Source organism: Aquarana catesbeiana, linkage group LG03 (genome assembly GCF_042186555.1).
Source record: "Aquarana catesbeiana isolate 2022-GZ linkage group LG03, ASM4218655v1, whole genome shotgun sequence".
Taxonomy (NCBI): domain Eukaryota; kingdom Metazoa; phylum Chordata; class Amphibia; order Anura; family Ranidae; genus Aquarana; species Aquarana catesbeiana.
In genome coordinates this window covers 193,428,284-193,454,651 of record NC_133326.1, presented here as the reverse complement: position 1 = coordinate 193,454,651, position 26,368 = coordinate 193,428,284, and the positions used below count along the sequence as shown (strand labels likewise).

The 26,368-nt window shown below is 41.9% G+C and overlaps 1 protein-coding gene across 1 annotated transcript in view; it reads left to right on the top strand.

The window, feature by feature from the left end:
* LOC141133942 (mucin-19-like) overlaps nucleotides 1–26,368 on the top strand; it is a 253,631-nt gene that overhangs the window by 187,321 nt on the left and 39,942 nt on the right. Inside the window, exons 26-27 of the mRNA XM_073623553.1 lie at nucleotides 13,539–13,664; nucleotides 19,657–19,801. Of these exons, the coding sequence (XP_073479654.1) occupies nucleotides 13,539–13,664; nucleotides 19,657–19,801 (271 nt within the window). The remainder of the gene's footprint in view (nucleotides 1–13,538; nucleotides 13,665–19,656; nucleotides 19,802–26,368) is intronic.

Genomic DNA, 26,368 nt, shown 5'->3' with positions numbered 1-26,368 from the left:
GACATGTACAGTAAATGTTAAAAGGTAAACTCCACTTTCTTTCACAATATTTTATTAAATGATGTAAGCAAGGCTATGTCAGATGTATCAAATGATCACTTAGGCTCAATTCACATCTATGCATGTTGCTTTTGAGCTTTTCTGCAGTGTTTTTTGCGGTGCTTGCCGCATTTTAGAACAGCGTTTTTACAGCATTTTTGCGGCGTTTTTACCGCGTTTTGCGGTTTGTTAGTTTTTTTTACAGTTTTTTTTATACTGTATACAGTGTAAACAAAACAAAACGCAAAAACACAAAACGCGTCAAAAAATGCGGTAAGAACGCTGTACTTGCGTTTTTGATGCTGGTCCATTGAATTCTATGAGGCTCCATTCACACTACCACGTTTTTTGATGCATTTTGCATTTTGCAGAAATGCATGGGAATTTTTTAACATGGGTTCCTATGGAACATGTTCACATCAATGCCTTTTTGTACCTCTACGTTTTTGGAAAGGGTCAGGGACTTTTTTTCATGCAAAATGCAGCGTTTTGCATGTAATAGAATTCAATGGACCAGCATCAAAAAAGCAAGTGCAGCGTTTTTTGCAGCATTTTTGCAGCGTTTTTACAGCGTTTTTGATGCGTTTTGCGTAAAAAAACCCGCAAAGCGTGGCAAAAACACAGCAAAAACGCTGTAAAAATGCTACAAAAACGCTGCTCAAAAACGTGGCAAGCATGACAAAAAAAACCTCCAAAAACGCTCAAAAGCAACATGCATAGGTGTGAATCGAGCCTTAGGCTCGATTCACACCTATGCATGTTGCTTTTGAGCGTTTTTGGAGTTTTTTTTGTCATGCTTGCCACGTTTTTGAGCAGCGTTTTTGTAGCATTTTTACAGCGTTTTTGCCGCGTTTTGCGTTTTGTGTTTTTTTTTTTTTTTTTTTACAGTTTTAAAAAAATAAATAAATAAAAAAAAAAACAAAAACGCATCAAAAACGCTGCAAAAACGCTGTAAAAACGCTGCAAAAATGGTGCACTTGCGTTTTTGATGCTGGTCCATTGAATTCTATTACATGCAAAGTGCTGCATTTTGCATGAAAAAAAGTCCCTGACCCTTTCCAAAAATGCAGAGGTACAAAAAGGCATTGATGTGAACATGTTCCATAGGAGGCTCCATTCACACTAGCGCGTTTTTTGATGCATTTTGCATTTTGCAGAAATGCACGGGAATTTTTTAACATGGGTTCCTATGGAACATGTTCACATCAATGCTTTTTTGTTTCTCTGCATTTTTGGAAAGGGTCAGGGACTTTTTTTCATGCAAAATGCAGCGTTTTGCATGTAATAGAATTCAATGGACAAGCATCAAACACGCAAGTGCACCGTTTTTGCAGCGTTTTTGGTGCGTTTTTGATGCGTTTTTGCCGGTTTTTTTTAAATTTTTTTTTTAAGACTGTAAAAAAAACTGTAAAAAAAAAAAAAAAACGCAAAACGCAAATCGCGGCAAAAACGCGGCAAAAACGCGGCAAAAACGCTGCTCAAAAACGTGGCAAGCATGAAAAAAAAACCTCCAAAAACGCTCAAAAGCAACATGCATAGGTGTGAATCCAGCCTTAGGCTCCATTCACACTAGCGCGTTTTTTGATGCATTTTGCATTTTGCAGAAATGCATGGGAATTTTTTAACATGGGTTCCTATGGAACATGTTCACATCAATGCTTTTTTGTATCTCTGCGTTTTTGGAAAGGGTCGGGGACTTTTTTTCATGCAAAAAGCAGCGTTTTGCATGTAATGGTTTTCAATGGACAAGCATCAAAAACGCAAGTGCCCCGTTTTTGCAGCGTTTTTGCAGCGTTTTTGGTGCGTTTTTGGTGCGTTTTTGCCGTTTTTTTTTTTTTTTTGTAATTTTTTTTAAGACTGTAAAAAAAAATGAAAAAAAAAAAACGCAAAACGCAAATCGCGGCAAAAACGCGGCAAAAACGCCGCAAAAACGCTACAAAAACGCTGCTCAAAAACGTGCCAAGCATGAAAAAAAAACCTCCAAAAACGCTCAAAAGCAACATGCATAGGTTTGAATCGAGCCGGAAAGGGTCAGGGACTTTTTTCATGCAAAATGCAGCGTTTTGCATGTAATAGAATTCAATGGACAAGCATCAAAAACGCAAGTGCACCGTTTTTGCAGCGTTTTTGCAGCGTTTTTGGTGCGTTTTTGATGCGTTTTTGCCTTTTTTTAATTTTTTAAATTTTTTTTAAAAACTGTAAAAAAAACTGTATAAAAAAAACGCAAATCGCGGCAAAAACGCGGCAAAAACGCGGCAAAAACGCTGCTCAAAAACGTGGCAAGCATGATGCTCGATTCACACCTATGCATGTTGCTTTTGGGCGTTTTTGTAGGTTTTTTTTTCATGCTTGCCACGTTTTTGAGCAGCGTTCTTGCCGCGTTTTTGCCGCGATTTGCGTTTTGCGTTTCTTTTTTTTTTTTTTTTTTTTTTTACAGTTTTTTTTACAGTCTAAAAAATTTTTTAAAAAAATAAAAAAAAAAAAACAAAAAAAAAAAAACAAAAAAACGGCAAAAACGCATCAAAAACGCTGCAAAAACGCGGCAAAAACGCTGCAAAAAACGGTGCACTTGCGTTTTTGATGCTTGTCCATTGAAATCCATTACATGCAAAACGCTGCTTTTTGCATGAAAAAAAGTCCCCGACCCTTTCCAAAAATGCAGATAAACAAAAAGGCATTGATGTGAACATGTTCCATAGGAATCCATGTTAAAAAATTCCCGTGCATTTCTGCAAAATGCAAAATGCATAAAAAAACGCACTAGTGTGAATGGAGCCTGAGAGCCCTTGCACACTGGGGCGGGGGGCGGCGGCGGCGGTAAAACGCCGCTATTATTAGCAGCGTTTTACCGTCGGTATGCGGCCGCTAGCGGGGCGGTTTTACCCCCCGCTAGCGGACGAGAAAGGGTTAAATACCACCGCAAAGCGCCTCTGCAGAGGCGCATTGCCGGCGGTATAGCCGCGCCGTCCCATTGATTTCAATGGGCAGGAGCGGTAAAGGAGCGGTATACACACCGCTCCTTCACCGCTCCGAAGATGCTGCTGACAGGACTTTTTTTACCGTCCTGCCAGCGCATCGCTCCAGTGTGCAAGCCCTCGGGGCTTGCACACTGGGATGACAGCAGCGGCACTTTCGGGGCGGTTTGCAGGCGCTATTATTAGCGCAATAGCGCCTGCAAACCGCCCCAGTGTGCAAGGGCTCTGAAAAGAAAAACTCCAAAAACGCTCAAAAGCAACATGCATAGGTGTGAATCGAGCCTAAGGCTCGATTCACACCTATGCATGTTGCTTTTGAGCGTTTTTGGAGTTTTTTTTTCATGCTTGCCACGTTTTTGAGCAGCGTTTTTGCGGCATTTTTGCGGCATTTTTGCCGCGATTTGCGTTTTGCCGTTTTTTTTTTTTTTTTTTTTTTTTTTACAGTTTTTTTTTACAGTCTAAAAAAAAAATTTAAAAAAAATTAAAAAAACAAAAAAAAAAAAAAACAAAAACGGCAAAAACGCATCAAAAACGCTGCAAAAACGCTGCACTTGCGTTTTTGATGCTTGTCCATTGAAATCCATTACATGCAAAACGCTGCTTTTTGCATGAAAAAAAGTCCCCGACCCTTTCCAAAAATGCAGAGAAACAAAAAGGCATTGATGTGAACATGTTCCATAGGAACCCATGTTAAAAAATTCCCGTGCATTTCTGCAAAATGCAAAATGCATCAAAAAACGCGCTAGTGTGAATGGAGCCTAATGCTGGCCATACACTATACGAAAAATCGGCCGAAAAATCGTTCGTATAGACACTTCGTTCATTTTTCGGCAAGTTAATGGGCACAAATCGATAATCGTTTGTGACGTTTTTGTGGGAAAAAAACGAACGGGAAGTTTGGAAAATTTCTGCCGAACGTACGATAAATTGCAAGGTTAATGTGTTTCCCGTCCGAACTGTCTGCACTAGGTATATGTAAAAAAACGAACACAAAATTATTTATTCATGTCCACTGAACAATTTATCGGTCATTATATGATGGCACGATCGTTTGCGGTCACGGTCGAATGTTCGTTTTTCGAAAATGGGTTCGGCCGATTTTCTGTATAGTGTATGGCCAGCATAAGGCTCGATTCACACCTATGCATGTTGCTTTTGAGCGTTTTTGGAGGTTTTTTTTTTCATGCTTGCCACGTTTTTGAGCAGCGTTTTTGCCGCGATTTTGCCGCGATTTGCGTTTTGCGTTTTTTTTTTTTTTTTTTTACAGTTTTTTTTTACAGTCTTAAAAAAAATGAAAAAAAAAAAAAATGAAAAAAAAAAAAAACGGCAAAAACGCATCAAAAACGCACCAAAAACGCTGCAAAAACGGTGCAGAAAAACGGTGCACTTGCGTTTTTGATGCTTGTCCATTGAAATCCATTACATGCAAAACGCTGCTTTTTGCATGAAAAAAAGTCCCTGACCCTTTCCAAAAATGCAGAGAAACAAAAAGGCATTGATGTGAACATGTTCCATAGGAACCCATGTTAAAAAATTCCCGTGCATTTCTGCAAAATGCAAAATGCATCAAAAAACGCGCTAGTGTGAATGGAGCCTAAGGCTTGATTACCACCTATGCATTTTTAATGCTTTTTGCATTTTGCAGATTTGCACTACAGAACGTGTTCCATAGGAAACCATGTTAAATGGACTGTAGTGCAAATCTGCAAAATGCAAAAAGCACTAAAAATGCATAGGTGTGAATCGGGCCTGAGGCTTGGTTCACACCTTTGCATTTTTTTTGTGCGTTTTCAGTTCTGCAGAAATACACTACAATCTATTTAACATGGTTTCCTATGGGTTATGTTCACATCTGTGCATTTTATGGAAAGGGCTTTTTTCTGATCTTTGGTTCCATAGACTTCAATGGATCAAAAAAAAATGTATTGAAAAACGCAAAATGCACCCGGAATATGCAAACTGCAGCCTGCATAGGTGTGAACCAGGCCTTATGTGAATGCATTACATTACTAGGATTAAAAAAGCAAAGAAAAAAAATACAAATGGATCAATTGAGTCAAAAGTTATAAATGTATTACAAAGATTAGAGGAAATCAAGGAGTGGGGCTTGCTTGTTCCCAACCCCTTGATATTTGAGCATCAAAAATGCAAAGAAAAAACAAAAAAACAAAACAAAAAGGAATCGGGGGAGGAAATACTGGATGGAGGAGGACTTCATCCCCTCCCCACACTAGGGCCTTCAAAGATGGATGGGATGTCAGAAAGCTAGGAGGGGGTCTGAGTGCAACAAAATTATCTAATCCTTTTAATATACATTCATCACATAAAAGGGGTTGTTTTTTTTTTTTCTCAATAAAAGTCAAGTTACACTTTAAAGTATAGCTAAAGGCAAAACTTTTTTTCATTTTGGATAGAGCGGAGAGAGATTAGAAGACAGTTGTCATTTTTATAGCTGTCTGTGGCCCTGTTAAGGAGATTCACCCTCTCTATTGTCCTGTTTATCGTTATCATTGAAATTGAAAGTAAGAGAAGTTTTTGGGCTATCCCCAGAAAAGTAATGGAGGGGGAATTTTCTAAAGGGGACACTAGTTCTTGTGACCTGGGGGTCCCTAAGTAATTCCCCTAATTTGCAGGGAATTCCTCTCACTTCTTGTTTGGCTATGGGACAGGAAATGAAGGGAAATCTCTGCAATGGGACACAGATGGTGAAAAAAAAATATCTGACAGGGGCTATAACCCTACTTTGTTCTATCCAAAATTAAGTAAAAAAAAGTTTTGCCTATAGAACCAAGAAAAATTGTTCCCAAGGGCTTTAACCACTTGCCGACCGCCGCACGACTATATACGTCGACAGAGCGGCACGGGCAGGCAAAAGGACGTGTATGTACGTCCTTGCCTGCCCACGGGTGGGGGGTCCGATCGGACCCCCCCCCGGTGCCTGCGGCGGTCGGCAAATCTCCCCCGGCGATCGGAGGTGAGGGGGAGGCCATCCATTCGTGGCCCCCCCCTCGCGATCGCTCTCAGCCAATGGGATCATTTCCCTGCCTCTGTATTGTACACAGAGGCAGAGGAAATGATGTCATCTCTCCTCGGCTCGGTATTTTCCGTTCCGGGCCGAGGAGAGAAGACTGAAATGTGAGTGCACAACACACACACACACAGTAGAACATGCCAGGCACACTAAACACCCCGATCCCCCCCCCGATCGCCCCCCGATCCCCCCCCAATCACCCCCCCCCCTGTCACAAACTGACACCAAGCAGGTTTTTTTTTTTTTTTTTCTGATTACTGTATTGGTGTCAGTTTGTGACAGTTACAGTGTCAGGGCAGTGAGTGTTAGGCCCCCTGTAGGTCTAGGGTACCCCCCTAACCCCCCCTAATAAAGTTTTAACCCCTTGATCACCCTCTGTCACCAGTGTCGCTAAGCGATCATTTTTCTGATCACTGTATTAGTGTCGCTGGTGATGCTAGTTAGGGACGTAAATATTTAGGTTCGCCGTCAGAGTTTTATAGCGACAGGGACCCCCATATACTATCTAATAAATGTTTTAACCCCTTGATTGCCCTCTAGTTAACCCTTTCACCACTGATCACCGTATAACCATTACGGGTGACGCTGGTTAGTTCGTTTATTTTTTATAGTGTCAGGGCACCCGCCGTTTATTACCGAATAAAGATTTAGCCCCCTGATCGCCCGGCGGTGATATGCGTCGCCCCAGGCAGCGTCAGATTAGCGCCAGTACCGCTAACACCCACGCACGCAGCATACGCCTCCCTTAGTGGTATAGTATCTGTACAGATCAATATCTGATCCGATCAGATCTATACTAGCGTCCCCAGCAGTTTAGGGTTCCCAAAAACACAGTGTTAGCGGGATCAGCCCAGATACCTGCTAGCACCTGCGTTTTGCCCCTCCGCCCAGCTCGGCCCAGCCCACCCAAGTGCAGTATCGATCGATCACTGTCACTTACAAAACACTAAACGCATAACTGCAGCGTTCGCAGAGTCAGGCCTGATCCCTGCGATCGCTAACAGTTTTTTTTGTAGCGTTTTGGTGAACTGGCAAGCACCAGCCCCAGGCAGCGTCAGGTTAGTGCCAGTAGCGCTAACACCCACGCACGCACCGTACACCTCCCTTAGTGGTATAGTATCTGAACGCATCAATATCTGATCCGATCAGATCTATACTAGCGTCCCCAGCAGTTTAGGGTTCCCAAAAACGCAGTGTTAGCGGGATCAACCCAGATACCTGCTAGCAACTGCGTTTTACCCCTCCGCCTGGCCCAGCCCAGCCCACCCAAGTGCAGTATCGATCGATCACTGTCACTTACAAAACACTAAACGCATAACTGCAGCGTTCGCAGAGTCAGGCCTGATCCCTGCGATCGCTAACAGTTTTTTTTGTAGCGTTTTGGTGAACTGGCAAGCACCAGCCCCAGGCAGCGTCAGGTTAGTGCCAGTAGCGCTAACACCCACGCACGCACTGTACACCTCCCTTAGTGGTATAGTATCTGAACTGATCAATATCTGATCCGATCAGATCTATACTAGCGTCCCCAGCAGTTTAGGGTTCCCAAAAACGCAGTGTTAGCGGGATCAGCCCAGATACCTGCTAGCACCTGCGTTTTGCCCCTCCGCCCGGCCCAGCCCAGCCCACCCAAGTGCAGTATCGATCGATCACTGTCACTTACAAAACACTAAATGCATAACTGCAGCGTTCGCAGAGTCAGGCCTGATCCCTGCGATCGTTTACAGTTTTTTTGGTAGCGTTTTGGTGAACTGGCAAGCGCCAGCGGCCTAGTACACCCCGGTCGTAGTCAAACCAGCACTGCAGTAACACTTGGTGACGTGGCGAGTCCCATAAGTGCAGTTCAAGCTGGTGAGGTGGCAAGCACAAGTAGTGTCCCGCTGCCACCAAGAAGACAAACACAGGCCCGTCATGCCCATAGTGCCCTTCCTGGTGCATTCGCCAATCCTAATTGGGAACCCACCACTTCTGCAGCGCCCGTACTTCCCCCATTCACATCCCCAACCAAATGCAGTCGGCTGCATGAGAGGCATTTTTATGTCCTCCCGAGTACCCCTACCCAACGAACCCCCCCAAAAAAGATGTTGTGTCTGCAGCAAGCGCGGATATAGGCGTGACACCCGCTATTATTGTCCCTCCTGTCCTGACAATCCTGGTCTTTGCATTGGTGAATGTTTTGAACGCTACCATTCACTAGCTGAGTATTAGCGTAGGGTACAGCATTCCACAGACTAGGCACACTTTCACAGGGTCTCCCAAGATGCCATCGCATTTTGAGAGACCCGAACCTGGAACCGGTTACAGTTATAAAAGTTACAGTTACAAAAAAAGTGTAAAAAAAAAAAAAAAAAAAAAAACACAAACAAAAATATAAAATAAAAAATAATAGTTGTCGTTTTATTGTTCTCTCTCTCTCTTTATTCTCTCTCTATTGTTCTGCTCTTTTTTACTGTATTCTATTCTGCAATGTTTTATTGTTATTATGTTTTATCATGTTTGTTTTTCAGGTATGTAATTATTTATACTTTACCGTTTACTGTGCTTTATTGTTAACCATTTTTTTGTCTTCAGGTACAGCATTCACGACTTTGAGTGGTTATACCAGAATGATGCTTGCAGGTTTAGGTATCATCTTGGTATCATTCTTTTCAGCCAGCGGTCGGCTTTCATGTAGAAGCAATCCTAGCGGCTAATTAGCCTCTAGACTGCTTTTACAAGCAGTGGGAGAGAATGCCCCCCCCCCCACCGTCTTCCGTGTTTTTCTCTGGCTCTCCTGTCTCAACAGGGAACCTGAGAATGCAGCCGGTGATTCAGCCAGCTGACCATAGAGCTGATCAGAGACCAGAGTGGCTCCAAACATCTCTATGGCCTAAGAAACCGGAAGCTACGAGCATTTTATGACTTAGATTTCGCCGGATGTAAATAGCGCCATTGGGAAATTGGGAAAGCATTTTATCATACCTATCTTGGTGTGGTCAGATGCTTTGAGGGCAGAGGAGAAATCTAGGGTCTAATAGACCCCAATTTTTTCAAAAAAGAGTACCTGTCACTACCTATTGCTATCATAGGGGATATTTACATTCCCTGAGATAACAATAAAAATGATTAAAAAAAAAAAAAAATGAAAGGAACAGTTTTAAAATAAGATAAAAAAGCAAAAAAATAATAAAGAAAAAAAAAAAAAAAAAAAAAAAAAGCACCCCTGTCCCCCCTGCTCTCGCGCTAAGGCGAACGCAAGCGTCGGTCTGGCATCAAATGTAAACAGCAATTGCACCATGCATGTGAGGTATCACCGCGACGGTCAGATCGAGGGCAGTAATTTTAGCAGTAGACCTCCTCTGTAAATCTAAAGTGGTAACCTGTAAAGGCTTTTAAAGGCTTTTAAAAATGTATTTATTTTGTTGTCACTGCACGTTTGTGCGCAATTGTAAAGCATGTCATGTTTGGTATCCATGTACTCGGCCTAAGATCATCTTTTTTATTTCATCAAACATTTGGGCAATATAGTGTGTTTTAGTGCATTAAAATGTAAAAAAGTGTGTTTTTTCCCCAAAAAATGCGTTTGAAAAATCGCTGCGCAAATACTGTGTGAAAAAAAAAAATTAAACACCCACCATTTTAATCTGTAGGGCATTTGCTTTAAAAAAATATATAATGTGTGGGGGTTCAAAGTAATTTTCTTGCAAAAAAAAATAATTTTTTCATGTAATCAAAAAGTGTCAGAAAGGGCTTTGTCTTCAAGTGGTTAGAAGAGTGGATGATGTGTGACATAAGCTTCTAAATGTTGTGCATAAAATGCCAGGACAGTTCAAACCCCCCCCAAATGACCCCATTTTGGAAAGTAGACACCCCAAGCTATTTGCTGAGAGGCATGTCGAGTCCATGGAATATTTTATATTGTGACACAAGTTGCGGGAAAGAGACAAATTATTATTTTTTTTTTTTGCACAAAGTTGTCACTAAATGATATATTGCTCAAACATGCAATGGGAATATGTGAAATTACACCCCAAAATACATTCTGCTGCTTCTCCTGAGTACGGGGATACCACATGTGTGAGACTTTTTGGGAGCCTAGCCACGTATGGGACCCCGAAAACCAAGCACCGCCTTCAGGCTTTCTAAGGGCGTAAATTTTTGATTTCACTCTTCACTGCCTATCACAGTCTCGGAGGCCATGGAATGCCCAGGTGGCACAAACCCCCCCCAAATGACCCCATTTTGGAAAGTAGACACCCCAAGCTATTTGCTGAGAGGTATAGTGAGTATTTTGCAGACCTCACTTTTTGTCACAAAGTTTTGAAAATTAAAAAAAGAAAAAAAAAATTTTTTTTTTTGTCTTTCTTCATTTTCAAAAACAAATGAGAGCTGCAAAATACTCACCATGCCTCTCAGCAAATAGCTTGGGGTGTCTACTTTCCAAAATGGGGTCATTTGGGGGGGGTTTGTGCCACCTGGGCATTCCATGGCCTCCGAAACTGTGATAGGCAGTGAAGAGTGAAATCAAAAATGTACACCCTTAGAAATCCTGAAGGCGGTGATTGGTTTTCGGGGTCCCGTACGCGGCTAGGCTCCTAAAAAGTCCCACACATGTGGTATCCCCGTACTCAAGAGAAGCAGCAGAATGTATTTTGGGGTGCAATTCCACATATGCCCATGACCTGTGTGAGCAATATATCATTTAGTGACAACTTTGTGCAAAAAAAAAATAAATAAATAAATAAATTGTCACTTTCCCGCAACTTGTGTCAAAATATAAAATATTCCATGGACTCAACATGCCTCTCAGCAAATAGCTTGGGGTGTCTACTTTCCAAAATGGGGTCATTTGGGGGGGGTTTGTGCCATCTGGGCATTTTATGGCCTTCAAAACTGTGATAGGTAGTGAGGAGTAAAATCAAAAATGTACGCCCTTAGAAATCCTGAAGGCAGTGATTGGTTTTCGGGGCCCCGTATGCGGCTAGGCTCCCAAAAAGTCCCACACATGTGGTATCCCCATACTCAGGAGAAGCAGCTAAATGTATTTTGGGGTGCAATTCCACATATGCCCATGGCCTGTGTGAGCAATATATCATTTAGTGACAACTTTTTGTAATTTTTTATTTTTTTTTTTCATTATTCAATCACTTGGGACAAAAAAAATGAATATTCAATGGGCTCAACATGCCTCTCAGCAATTTCCTTGGGGTGTCTACTTTCCAAAATGGGGTCATTTGTGGGGGTTTTGTACTGCCCTGTCATTTTAGCACCTCAAGAAATGACATAGGCAGTCATAAATTAAAGACTGTGTAAATTCCAGAAAATGTACCCTAGTTTGTAGGCGCTATAACTTTTGCGCAAACCAATAAATATACACTTATTGACATTTTTTTTACCAAAGACATGTGGCCAAATACATTTTGGCCTAAATGTATGACTAAAATTGAGTTTATTGGATTTTTTTTAGAACAAAAAGTAGAAAATATCATTTTTTTTCAAAATTTTCGGTCTTTTTCCGTGTATAGCGCAAAAAATAAAAACGGCAGAGGTGATCAAATACCATCAAAAGAAAGCTCTATTTGTGGGAAGAAAAGGACGCAAATTTCGTTTGGTTACAGCATTGCATGACCGCGCAATTAGCAGTTAAAGCGACGCAGTGCCAAATTGTAAAAAGTGCTCTGGTCAGGAAGGGGGTAAATCCTTCCGGGGCTGAAGTGGTTAAGGCAGCAAAAAAAAGTTCAAACCAAATCATAAATGGATATAAAAAGCATTTTTATTGGTACAGAATGACATAAAATATCAATGCCACTTTAAAAACATATGCTCTGGTATGCATGACCTACAAATATGACCAACAAAGATGTTCTTATATACTGGCAAATAACAATATATAGAGATCTCACACTTAATGTTATCGCTTAGCAATGATCCCAACGCAATTCAATTATACAAGTTGCAATCTTCTTCAGGGAGATGAGGACATCTAAGTTATGAAATGATATCAAGTTAGAGCACTTGCAAACAGAACAGAACAATGAGATATATATTGTCAAAAAAGGTGTATATACTTTCGCTAACCAATACAAAATTTAACATGCAGTGCAGCTGCTTGTGCAAGCCCCAAATACCAAAAGACCCCAAAACTATAATAAAATATTACAAGCGCGCATCCACAAGTGCTATTACAAATGAAACCTTGTTGTGGGTAACCTCTAAATGTGCAACTAAGTAACCAAAATGAATACTGAAACAAATCTTTCCTCAATAATATTTACCATAAACCTGTGACTGTTTGTGATGTGAAACAAATAGATACAGATCACAGGATCCGCATAAATAAAAATTCATAAAACTTGAGTAAATAGTTAGTGAATAAATAAAACAACAGTCCCACCATATAGTGAAAAAATATGTAGTGAAAACATAGGTATCAGCCGTAGTTCTTCTGTGCTTGAAAGAGTATCAGTGCTTTTTCAGCCGACAAATAATTAAATTAGCCGCTTACCAGATACGTTGGATCTCAGATTATAGAGATCAAGTATGCCAGGTGCATTAGCCTGTTCTACTTTGACTATAAGAAAAATTGACTTTTACAGCCTCCTTTCTTTTCCCTATTTTCATTTCTCCACTTTGCATAAAGGTCTCAGAATTATTAACCACTTGCTGACTGCATAACTTAGTTATATGGCAGCAGAGCAGCTCTCCTGCGCTGGGTAGGGGGCGCTTGCGCGCTGCTGGCCCTGTGGCTGTGATTTAAAACAGCACAAGCTGGCCAATAGATATCCACTGGCACCCGCTGATTGGTGAGGAGAGACACAGAAAGGAGCACCATTCTGACAGAGGGAAAGTAATTGAATTTTTATTTCTGCAAAGCAGGGAATAAAACCCATCACTTCCCTTAGTAACAGCAGCACCCATATTAACCACAAACACTGGTTAGGCACACATTTAACCCTTTAATCACCTTAGATGTTTAGCCCCTTCCCAGGCAGTGTCATTAGTACAGTGACAGTGCATATTTTTAGCACTGATCACTGTATTAGTGTTCCCACAAAGTGTCAGTTAGTGTCAGACTATCCTTCACAATATCGCAGTCACATGATAAGTCACTGATCTCCACCATTACTAGTATAAAAAAAAATTCTAGTATCATTCAATAGTTCACCTGGGTACAGTATTGCATGACCGATTGTCAGGTAAAGTATTAAAAAAAATGGCCTGCTCATGAAGGAGGGGTACATCTTCCAGAGGTCAATTAATTAATAATATTTTCCAATATTTAGTGTTAGTGTACACATTCATAATGAGCTCCAAATATTTGTCTCCAGGTAATCTCACTACAAATATCCACATCACTAGAAGGGTCTCAATATGAAGTAAAATGAAATTGAATTAATTGACTAATGGAATAGAGACTGTTCAATTTGACTGTTGTTTATTTATAAGTAAAGAATCTAAAATGTTGTTGTTAATTTTTCTTGTTCAGCACTTTGATATCATTTATTTTTTTTATGTAGCTGTGTTCTGTGATTATTATAATATATATGGAGAAACTACTTGGCATTATGAGCCTTGTGGATCAGCACAGGTGCAAACATGTGGGAATCAAGAACTTTATAGCAGCTACTCAGCTTTGCTAGAAGGTAAGAATAAAAAAAAAAAAACAAGCAGAAAAAACTGTTGAGAAAGAAAAACATGTTTAGTGTGTTTGAATCACTAACATCCATTAACTTTAACCACATGCCATATTGTAAAAAAGTAGTATACTTTTCAATCAGGGCTAAATGAATGTGCATTAGGTTGTAGGCATTTGTTTTTATTGGTTCTACCTGGCACCACTTCTATACAACTAAATGTGACCAGACTGTTTTTTTTATTTTGGCCCTCTGAATCTGTCAGTAATGGGAGGGGGGGGGGGTACATAGTCAATTGCACAAGCTGGTTACAGAAGTGTTACTGGTACACAGTGGGGTTAATTTACTAAAACTGGGGAGTGCAAAATCAGGCTTAATTCTGCATAGAAACCAATCTTCTTCCAGGTTTTATTGCAAAAGCTTAATTGAACAAGCTTTAGTTTAGAAGATGATTGGTTTCTATGCAGAAGTGAGACTGATTTTGCACTCTACAGCTTTAGCCCACTTTCACATTGGGGTGACTTGGCATGCAATTGCCAAATCGGTGGGTATTGCCGGCAATGGCACATCCCAATCTGTGCAACGCCGACTTTGCGGCGCCGCACCGATTCCCAAAATTAGTTCCTGTACTACTTTTGGTGACTTCGGGGGCGATTTGAATATACATCTGTGCAGGAACCCACACAGATGTCTGTCAAATTGCCCCCTGAAGTCAGACTGCATTGCTGGTTTGAAATTGTGCAAGTTCAGCTGAACTTGCACGATTTCAAACCCCAGGAGGTTTAAAGGACAAGTTCACCTTTTTAAAGAAAAAAAATGAATGCAGATCTTTTTGCAGGTAAAAAAAATGTCCATTTTTTAAATTTTTATTGGGAAAATTAGGAAAGTAGGGGCCAGCGAATTGAACCACTGCATGTGGTGGGTGGTGTGGGAATTCAAAACATCTGTAAATGTGGAATGATTAGATTTTTCAGGTGACCATAGCTCTTGCACAGAGTAGTCAGTCTGTTATGATTTGATTCCGGTTGAAAATTGTGTGAACCCAAACTTAACAGCGAATCCTATTGATGTCTATGTGGGACAAATCTTGTTAGTAAAGTGGACACCTCTCAGAAAAAAAGTATGAGGTCCACCAGGAAATTCATATCAGACCCTTGGTGGTTAATTTACTAAAATTGGAATGTGCAAAATCAAGTGCAGTTGTGCATGGTAGCCAATCTGATTCTAACTTCAGCTTGTTAATTTAAGCTTTGACAAAAAAAAAATCTGTTTGATGTCTATGCAGAGTTACACCAGTTTTTGCATTATCCGGTTGGGGCTGGTAAAGATTTTAAGTGGGACAAAAAATTGTGAGAGGTTCTCCTTAAAAATCCATATCAGACCTTTAATTTGAGAATACGACCTCCCTGCCCTCAAACTCTACCAGGCCACATGCCCGCAACATGAGGGGGACCACGGACCCCCCTGGCAAAACACCTTGTCCCTATATTGATGAGGACAGGAGCCTCTTCCCCAAAACCCTGGCCAGTGGCTGTGGGGGTCTGGAGCAGGGGGCTTTTCATGTTCCTAGCACATCAGTACTACCTCCACTTTGCTGTGGGCACTAAAATTACTAGTTTGTGTCCCTATCATTTGGCCTGTCTTCCACACCCTGAGTGTTTCTCAAGGTTCTGGAGCTCATGCTAGCCTAGCAGCACTCCCATGGCATTCCCACTCTGGGATAGCTGGATGACCTCCTATTGAACAGTCAGCACAACTCCTGACTGACTGTGCCATTTCCTCAGTTTCACTTTAGACCTATTCACCCCAACATTCTGTCATTGTGGGACAAATCAGTTCAGTGGCTCAAGAATCCAGCTCTGAAATTAGGGAAATCATTCCTTCCCATGTATTGGAAGATTCTTACAACAGATGGCAACATTCTGCATGTCTGGGTGATTTGGTTGTCCTTATAATACTGGAACTCTCAACATGAGGGCCAGCTGACCCAGATCCAGTTGAATAATGCCACAGCAGTGGCATATGTTGACCACGAGGGAGGTAAGGGAAGTCTTGCCCTGGTAAGAGAAATGAAAAGAATTCTGTCCTGAACAGAACATCACATTACAGTCCATATCCAGTAGAACGGTCCTTGTACCTGGAAGTGTTTCAGGAGCTACTGTATGTCACAGGTGCAAGACATTGGATGTGTTCTTTCTAATCTACAGGTTTAATAAAAAAACAGTACAAGTGCAGAGACCACTGGTCTGAGCAATCAATGCCCTGGTGCTTCTGTGGGATCAGTACAACCCGCTCTGTGCTTTTACTCCTTTGAAACTCTTTCCTCATCTACTCTGCAGGATTGTGATGAGGGGCATTCCAGTTATACATAGCTCCAAACTGGCCCAGGTGGATATGGTACTCTGATACTGTTAAACTGCTGGCAGACACTCCATGGGCTCTTCTAGATCAACTCAATCTTCTGTCTCAAAGACCAGTTAGTCACTCTGCTTCATGGTCCCTGTCTTTAATGGCATGGCTGCTTAAAGTGATTGTAAACGATAACCTTGTAAAACAACCCATTCAGTTTAAAATAGAAATGAAAGGCAAAACATTTCTGTATAGATATAAAAAAGCATTATAAATACCCCTTTTCCCTTTTTTATAAGTGATCACATTCCCTTTATTCTCACCTGCATAAGAGCTGGGTAGGAAAATCAGCAGCACACTGAGCTTCCACATGAATGGCTGTGCAGCGGGGTGTGTCAGGACAAGTCTGATTATTGGAGGAGAGTACACTAAATTCCCAGCATGGCTAGGGAACTGACCACAGTGGTCAGTTTTTAATAGGAAAGCAAGGGGACTAGCAGGAACACCAGTGATTTCTCATAAAGGAAGCAGTACAACGAGAACAGGATACTTTCTCATACAAGTAAATTGTTGCTGGTACTCCTCAATAAGAATCTGGCATAGATGTTAATTAGGGGCCTCACACAAAAAATATTTGGGGTTCCCCTAATTCATACCAGGCCCTTCAAGTCAAGTCAAGAAGGACCCAATGCAAAAAAACAAACAAACAAACATACCAATGGTTCCCTCTTTAAAAACCATACCAGAACCCTGTTCAAGCATGCAGCCTGGCAGCTGCCTCCTGAACATAACAGGTCACATCCCCTTAACATGCTCCTTCTGGGTCAGCACCTTGCCCCATGTTTAGGGCCTCTTCCCCACAACCATGGCCCAATGGTTGTGGGGGTCTGCAGGCAGGGGCTTATTGGATTCCGGTAGCTACGTTAACAATAAGCAGACACCTTAATACTGGCTCCCTCATGTGAATGAGTAAGGGTAGAGTGCAGAGAGGTGGAGCTGCATGCTCAGATAAGGTTCTGCTGTGGATTTTTTGGGTGAACACACTTTTTATTTTTGATTTTTGTGTTGGAACTCTCTTTCATACCAGACCTGAAGGTGCCAGCTTCTTTAACAACCTTGACAGCGAAAGAAGATAACTTTCATATACAGTGGAACCTTGGATTGCGAGTAATGCAGTTTACGAGCATTTCGCAATATAAGGTTTTTTTTAAAAATCTTGACTCGCTTTACGAGCATTGTCTCTCAAGATGAGCAGGATTCAAGCCTCTGGGGTGTGCAGTACCACATTTGGCCAGAGGTGCAGGGGCGCCGGTGACAATAGGAGACACTCGGAGACGCTCAGCGACACTCAGAGACACTCGGTTCCCCTGAACGTCTCTGAGTGTCTCCGCACATCTCTCAGTGGTCTCCGAGTGTCTCCAGCACCCCCCTGGCCACATGCGGTACTGTATAGACAAGCAGTGGCTTTGGAACGAATTATCTGAATTTCCATTATTTCCTATGGGAAAACTCACTTTGATATATGAGTGCTTTGGATTACAAGCATTCTTCTGGAACGAATATTGCTTGCAATCCAAGGTATTACTGTATAGTAATGGAAGAAAAACCTGTTAAATGGGCTGAAAAGTTTGATTCCAATCTGTGTCCGAACGCCAATATACTCCATTATGGATTATTGTTTAATAGTGAGAGGTGTGGCTTATGATAAGCAGTACATTACAGTTTAGAAAAAAAATTTGCAGCAAATTCAGACATAAATTTGCCAGGTCCGTAAATTTCAGAACTGCATGATTCACCTATAATCCATGGTGGTGGTGAATCAGAACTTTATCTATGAGTATAAACAATATTCTATTTCAGGAAATGTTTTATTTAGATTTTTTAACATGGTGACAAAGTTACTTTAAGCTCTTAAGAACATTGACTTTGTTTACTTTTTAATCATATGCTTGTATTCAGCATACTGGTTTGTAGTCAACATTTTTGCATTTGTATATTGCTGTCTCTGATATACTTGCTGTGATGCAACTCACACAAGAAGAAATATACATCCATCCCTCACTCTGCTACATGGTCAGGGTCTCGTTTGAACAAATAAGTACTGATGTATGTTTTAAAATGCCAGAATGGTGGCCATGGTGCTCTTGAGCGCCATTTAAAACAGCACTGTGTTTACATTGTGTGCCCAGCGCCAACGGCGTCCCTGGGGGGGGGCAGAGGGGGCCCTGACCCCCCCAATTTTTTTTTTACAAAAAGGCAATGTCTTTTTGTTTGCATTCATTGCGGATGCACCACATCTTACTCAGGCCACCGCTGGAGTAACACAGTCTCTATTGAGAGGGAGAGCATCCCCAGTCAGCTCCTGTGGGTGATTCCTCCCCCCTCCCTTTGCTTGCTGACACTGCATAATGCGAGCGCTCACACAACCACGTCCGCCCGATCTGCTCCTTCCCCTGCATCCTCATTGGCAGGGAGAAGAGCGAGTTGCAGGAAGGACTCAACCAGGACTCTTAAGACAGGAGAACCAGCCTGTAAATTCCAAGAGATGCCAGACCAGCGCTGTCAATAACAGGGGCAGGACAGCAAGAGGTGGCTGGGGAACCCACAGTGACAGAACACCAGGGCCTGGTGGCAAGACAACCTTTGCAACTCTGATAGTTCTCCCACTGCTTTGGACTCATATTTGGACTTATATTTTCTTGGTATGCTGGTGACATATATCTCTTGTTCTCTGCCACCCTGAGGGGCCCCAATACAGTAGGAAGGGAGCTCACTGCAGAACATGTGAAAGGGCCCAATGTGGGATCGTAGTAAAGGGTCCCAGGATATATATATATTTGCATTTTATAGTTGCCCCCCTACTTTTGTCCCTGTCCCACCATGTGCCCCCCTAAATATGAAAGCTGGAGACGCCACTGCCCAGCGCATACAGCACCTATTACTGCATTCTCATTAGACCAGATCATAGGCAAAATGCACTGAACCAATCATAATGGATCCGTGTCTTGTGATCACTTTGATAGTCAATCTCCTTGATCACAAATGTAAACACTACTACTGTTTCCATTTAAAAGCCTTTCCCTTCTTCTCAAAATAGATGAAGAGAAGAAAAGTTGATCTTATGTAACAAGATTTACCAATGAAGAGGCAGCAGCAGATTTCATGAAAAACTTTTTTTTTGAATGTGGGAACATTTTTTAATCCTTTCAGCATTTTAGGGGCGTATGTACTGTCGTGGTATTTCTATTTGAAAGTAAGGGAAATATTTTTTTTTCAAAACTTTAGGTCTTTTTTTCTTTATATAGTAAGGAAAAAAAATTGCTTATTAAATACTACCAAAAGAAGGTTTTATCTATATAAAAAAAGTTATACAATTTATTTGAGCATGGTGTTACATGACCGAGTAATTGTCAATCAAATAATCACAAAACTGAAAAATGGCCTGGTAGTTAAGGGGTGTACACAGGCCAGAACCCAAGTGGTTAACTAAGAAGTGAAAACTTTTTTTCAGTAATTTTATGTGAATTTACTTTTTTTTACTGAATTTGTTTTCACGTATTACTTGTAGATTTTTATGTGTTTTTGTTTTACCATATTTTAGCATGGCTAAAAATTCCTTTTAACTAATATTCTGATTTATGTCTGTATGTAGGTTGTTATCCAAGATGTCCTATTGATGCTCCCTTCCTAGATCAAAACTCCATGAAATGTGTTAAAGTTTCTGAATGTAGCTGTTCTCACAATGGAAGAATAATGGCAGCAAATTCAATGATTGTGGATGAATGTGGAAGGACATGGTATTACTTTTATTTACCAAACAATAGCAAATGTTGTTCCTTTCTAAAAGCTAGGGGTAACATAATTGACGTAATCAGACCATGTGTGAATACATCTGTTTGACCATCACGTTTGGCTATTTATTGGGATAGTGAATTATTTTCTATTGAAAATGTTGTCTCCAACTTTTTGGGTTGGTAATTTGTGGATTACTGGTTAAAAACGTTCAGTGTAGCAAAACTATTATCCTAAACTATGAATGGTAAGTATATATTAGATGTGAAAAAATATATTTGTAGTGATTTCATGTTTTACCATTAAAAAGTAAATTACATTGTCCATTCTTTAGTGGTCACTGGCAGCATTGATATTATAGGTAAATACTAAGCAATATAAAGTTTGCTAAAGATTTCCTGCTTTGCAATTTTTAGGCTACGATGTTATACATTTTGTCCTTTATTGTTGTAGATACTATGTTTGCTTTCACCATTCAGTTAGGCCCCATTTACATATATGCGTTGTGTGAACGCACATTTTTCTGTGCATTTGTTTGCATGTTTTCACTCAACACACATAGGGAAGCCCATTCACTTGAACTGTTTTTTACCTACGTATGAAAAACATGTCAAAAGTCGCACCTTTTGGACGTTGAGCTTTGCACGTTTTTTTTTAACACGCAAAAATGCACATTTGCTGGCTGTGTTTGGAGTGCCCAGACTGTGCAGATGTGAACAGAACCTAAAAGTCTATCTAAGGCATTAAAACCCTGTAACTCTGCGTTACTGCCAGTTTAACGTATATCGAGGAACATACGAAATTCCCTTGTATCGACACATGTAGGGGAAGGGGACAGGTAGGAATGCTTAGCAGATCAGCTGTTAGGAACGATCAGCATACCATCCCGTTACCAGCCGGTTTCAACCATTCATTTTTTGCTCGATGTAGAATGGCGCATTGCAGCACCTGGATATTGTGAGCACCCTGTGTGGGACCTGTTTATTTTTTGGTTCAATAAATTGCATAAGCATACTACACTATGAGATCTTTTTTCATTGATTTACTGAGGCACATTGGCGATTGATCCAGGATCCCAGACGCACTGTTGAACCCTGTAGTGGTTCCAAAGCGTGTATTGACCAAGCTTAACAGCAAGGTCACATACCTTAAGGTGAGCCTTCATTACATGGGGGGGGGAGCACCTGAGTGAGAACACAGTGTCTGATTATCGCATCACTTTCACAGCATACTGAATCGCATGGAGTGTGGAGCACCTGTAAATTGGATCAATTTGAACTTTGCACAGTGCATTTAAGCACTTTTTTATAATTCCAGTATTTGAATCTATTTAGATTTCCACTGACTTATTTGTAATAAGGATTTTCCATTTTTTTATAATCATAATCATTAATGATGTAATAGACGCTGTGTTGATTATAGTGCTGTAATGTGAAATAAATTTTTTGGTTGAAAGCATTTTGATTACAATTTAGTGATGTACTAATGACTGAATTATATAGAATATAAGGTTCTCTATATCCATTAGTGCGCTCAATATATGCTAATATGCTGTGATGTCATTCAGTGATCAGCCTTAAGACATTTTATTTTGCTGGACTGTATAGATGTATATTAGGGAATTTACTGTGATTTATTGAATATATGTGTTAATTTGCACATTATTAGATACTGTTAGCCCCTATTAGAAGAGCGCAATGTGCAGTGTTAGTTTACACACCAGCTTACTGGCTTGTTTAGCCTGGGGGTGTGTACATCTGCATATGCGAGTTGTTGTATGTAGTGCAGGGTGGTTGATTGTTCCTCTCCCCCTCCTGTATGAAGCCGTCAGTGTGTATTTCGGCTGATGACGCGCACCTGTCGTCACGCCGAATGCTTCTCTGATTGGCTAGGGAGGTTGGGGCGGGATAATTTAAACCTGTCCGTCAGTCGTGTAGGCACGCCCTCTGTCGAAGTCAGGATATGACGAAATGCGTCAGAGCGTGGCCTACACGACGCCGGAAGTGACATTTGCGCTCCCCCACAGCCTGACTCACAACCAGGAAGTAGGGATCGCTCCTTGGGAAGCTGAGCCGGCTGACATCTAGTATGGTGAAGTGCACGATTTAAACGCTTCCTCTGAAGTGCTCTGTTGATTGCAGTGTTGATGTACGTATATTTATTGAAGGGGGGATCTTTGTGTGATGTGATGGGCTTTTAATCAATAAATAGGATTACGCTATGTGCGCTTTTCTTTTGTTGCTGGGTTATTTCTGAGCTCTGATCATCTGAGAATCCTCCGGAGGGGTGCTGGCAGTGGCTTGTGGCTCGGATGTTTCTTTCCTTGGAGGCTCATTACTATTAAGCTCTGGGGAGTTTAACCCCCTGAGGGGAGTGTGTTCTCACGTGGTGGAATTGGATTGACCGGTGGAAGGTGCACACTGAGTTTCTACACTATGATCACCTATGAACACTTTCTGAACCACTTTTTGAACTGCCCACCACTTTCAAAGGACTTTTTCTTGTGAAGTTGGCCACATGTATATTTGTTTTAGCTCAACATTAGCGCTGTTTTGAGTGTGATATTATAGTCTTGTCCGTTGATTATTGTATACCACTATTTATTATGATTTGTCCATATTTTTAAACGGCTGCTTTTATATTTAGTTTGCACCTCTTTGTACCTATTGTGTCAGCAAATTGGTGTTATTTGTATTTGTATTCTATCTTCATTACATTCCTGCTTCAAAGCGGCATCTGTCCCTGGCGCTGAGTGGTGTACTTTTGGGCCCGTAAGAACACCTCTTTACATTATTTGCTTTAATATTTTTTATCACTATATGAATGCACATTGCCACTTTTTTATTTGGCTATTAACCACGTGTCTTTTTATATATTTTTCATCATATATTTTATACATTATTATTACCACGGTGTAGAGGATATATTTTTACCAGTTCAGAGGCTTTTTGCTTATACCTTCGATAGCGCAGCATCTTCAATGCGATTGAAGGAGAAGCAGACATTCCCTTGGCACTGTAAGGGGGCCAGCAACAAATGTGTCCACAGGCAAAGGTGGACGTGGTGGTCACTCTTCAGGCAGGGCATCATTTCCTCTGTTTAGTAAGTTTGCCTGTGCTATCCAGCCACAGCATGCAGAGGAGGTGGTGGACTGGCTTACTAAACCTTCCTCATCCTCCTTATCCTCTGTCACGTAAGCAGAGGCAAGTGTGCAGTCCCCTGCAGTTGCCAGAGTGGATAAACCTGCTATTGATGAGTAAGCTGAGTTATTTGACCATAGCATCAGTCACTTGCTCCTTGATGATGCCCAGCCATTACTGGATTCAGATGTTGGTTCTGAGGTTGAGGATGACAGGAACATGAGCCTAGAGAGAGGGAGAAACTTTGGTAGACAAATTGGCATTTATGTTCCCCAAGCCGCAGCGTATTGCCAAGTTGTCTCCAGTGATAATGATGAAGATGGAGGAGATGGAGATGATGATGATGATGATGATGATGATGATGATGATGAGGTCACTGATGCGACTTGGGTGCCAGTTAGAGCAGAGGAGGATACTGAAGGTGAGGCAGCACAACCCCAAGGAGGCCGACGTCAAGTAAGAGTAGAGAGCAGCCACCCTATTCCATCACATTCTGCAGCTGTTATCTCCCGACCCACTCCCCAAAGCTCAGCTGTCTGGGCCTTTTTTAGCACATCTGCAGCAGATTGCACTGTTGCTTTCTGCAAACTGTGTCTCAGGCACATCAAACGTGGCAAAAACACCAACCATTTGGGCACCACATGTCTAACAAGGCATTTAACGTCCAACCACTCAGCCCGTTGGCAAGAGCACCTAAAAGCCACACAAAAGGGGCACAAATCTGTCCCTCCTCCTCCTCCTTACCCACTTCAGTCTGCCCCTGCTATACCAAGTCATTGACTCTCAGCAGCCTCCACTGACAGGGATGATGGTAAAGCACAGGGTGTCCCAGGTCCTAGCAGCACATCTTCCAGCAGCACACCACAAGCTGTAGATTGTAGCCGGCAAATTTCTCTGCCCCATCTGTTGCAGCTGAAAAAAAAAATACAGTCCTTGCCACCCACATGCCCAGTGTCTAAATGCAAGCTTGTCAAAGCTGTTGGCTCTCCAACTTCTGCCTTTCAGCCTGGTGGATTCTGCCCCATTCCGTGAATTTGCACAATGTGCTGTACCACAATGGCAGGTTCCTAGCTGCTACTACTTTTCACGTAAGGCCGTTCCATCTCTCTACCATCATGTGGAAGGGAATGTTCTGGCATCATTGGGCAAGGCAATCAGCCGTAAAATCCACCTTACTACTGACACGTGGTCCAGCAAGCAAGGGCAGGGATGATATATTTTGTTCACTGCACACTGGGTAACGCTGCTTGCAACTCAAAAAGGATGCAGGACAGAGCTTGGTGCTGCAGCTTGTTGTGCGCCCACTTCTCCATACAGGTGGTGGTGATGATGCCAGACCTGTGAGCTCTACTGCCTCCTCCTCCTCTCCGCCACCTCCATGCCCTCCTCTGTAGAATTGTCCTATGAACATCAGGTACCCCCTAAGCATTCAAAGGGCTATTCCATCAGTCAGGCTAAAAGGTGCCATGCAATGCTTCAGCTGGTGTGTTTACAGGACAGGAACCACACTGGAGCAGAGATTCTTGCAGCTCTACAGGGACAGACCCAGAGGTGGTTCACACCAAGCCAGCTGGAGCCTGGAATGGTGGTGTCCGATAATGGCTCAAACCTCCTGTCAGCCCTTAGACAGGGAAAGTTGACACATGTGCCATGCCTGGCACATGTCGTCAATTTGGTGGTGCAGCGTTTCCTTAGTACGTACATAGGGTTGCGAGATGTACTAAAACAGGCCAGAAGTGTAGCCATTTCAGGCGGTCAGCCAGTGCGCAGTTGGCTGAAACTCAGCAGGAATTCCACCTGCCCGTAAACCCCAGGACCCTTGGGAGTAGTACGTGGCTGGGAGGAGGAAGTTCCAGATGCTGTCATCCTGAGTGACCCCGAGGAGTCTGCTTCTCAAGCCTCAGCAAATTTGAGGCACAACCTCATGCTTAAAAGCCTGCGAAAGGACCCAAGAATACGTGGCATAAAGGAGAAGTATGATTACTGGTTGGCAACCCTCCCTTGACCACAGTTATAAGGGGAAGGCCTCAGAACTCATCCCGTTCCCACAAAGAGTGCAGAAGATAAAATCTCTTGAGGAAACGTTAAAGAGGATTTTATTGAATGTTTTTCCTGACTCCAGTAGGTTACAGTGTGGTGGAAAATGTTGTTTGAGTCTTCTATTGGTCAAGAGAGGAGCATTGGAGAAGGTGTCCGCCTAAGTGAGGCATTTCAGAATTTTTTTAGTCCTGGCTGCCCAGGGCTGTCAGCTTTCACATCCCATTCGCAGCGTCTGCATCACATGGTGGACGATTACCTCGGGGCCAAAACAGCTGGAGAGCTTTCCAGCTGACCATGCACTGACTTACTGGGTCATGAGAATACACCACTGGCCAGAACTAGCCCAGTATGCTATTGAGTTGTTGGGCTGCCCTGCATCCAGCATGCTTTCAGAATGGGCATTCAGTGCTGCAGGAAGTTTTGTTACTGATCATAGAATGTGTCTGTCCACATACTCCATGGACCGTTTGACTCAGTCCTGGATTACCAGCTATGAAGCCCCTGATGCCGATGTCACTGATTAAGTCTTTTTGGGATGTGGAATCTCTGCAGGACTTCGAGGCTGCCTAGCTTTGAGGGTGTTCAATCATTTCATCTGGAAGAATGTTTTTGGTATAGGTTTCATGGGCACAATTAACACCCAAAGACCAATTTTTCTGCACCTGTTTGACAGGTGCATATCATTGCAATTTTTTACAGCAAGGCCAATTCTTGCTTTCATCAAGAGTACCTCTATAGGGTTACGGTGGGAAGGCACCACCGACACCCAAAGACACATTTTTCTGCACCTGTTTGACAGGTGCATATCATTGCAATTTTTTACAGCAAGGCCAATTCTTGCTTTCATCAAGATTACCTCTATAGGGTTACGGTGGGAATGCACCACCGACACCCAAAGACCAATTTTTACGCACCCATTACTTCTATCCAAAGTCAGTGACACCAGAATGTATCCAAAAAAATCTCTAATCTTGTTCCCAGTGTACTACATTGTGGCCTCATCATTTACAGTAGCTCCCCAGCTGTTGCTGAGCAAAATAAAGGCAGCATGCAGGGAAAATTTCATTTTTTTGGGGTTTATAAATGCAATTATTGCTGCAGCAGATTTTAGACATGGTACAGATCTGTCACTTCACAGGTAGATTAAGAGGACCCCCCAGGCACTATGTTGGAAGGATTTTTTTATTTTTATGCTTTCACTTTAAAAATAAAAAAATCACTGCTCATTTAAAAATGAAGTTTTTTGCAAACTTTTTTTTATTTATACATGTCCCCCAGGGCAGGACCCAGACCCCTATAGCCATTGTATGCCCAATTACTTGCATATAAGCCTTCAAAATGGGCACTTTTGATTTTTGACATTCGGGTCTCATTGACTTTAATGGGGTTCGT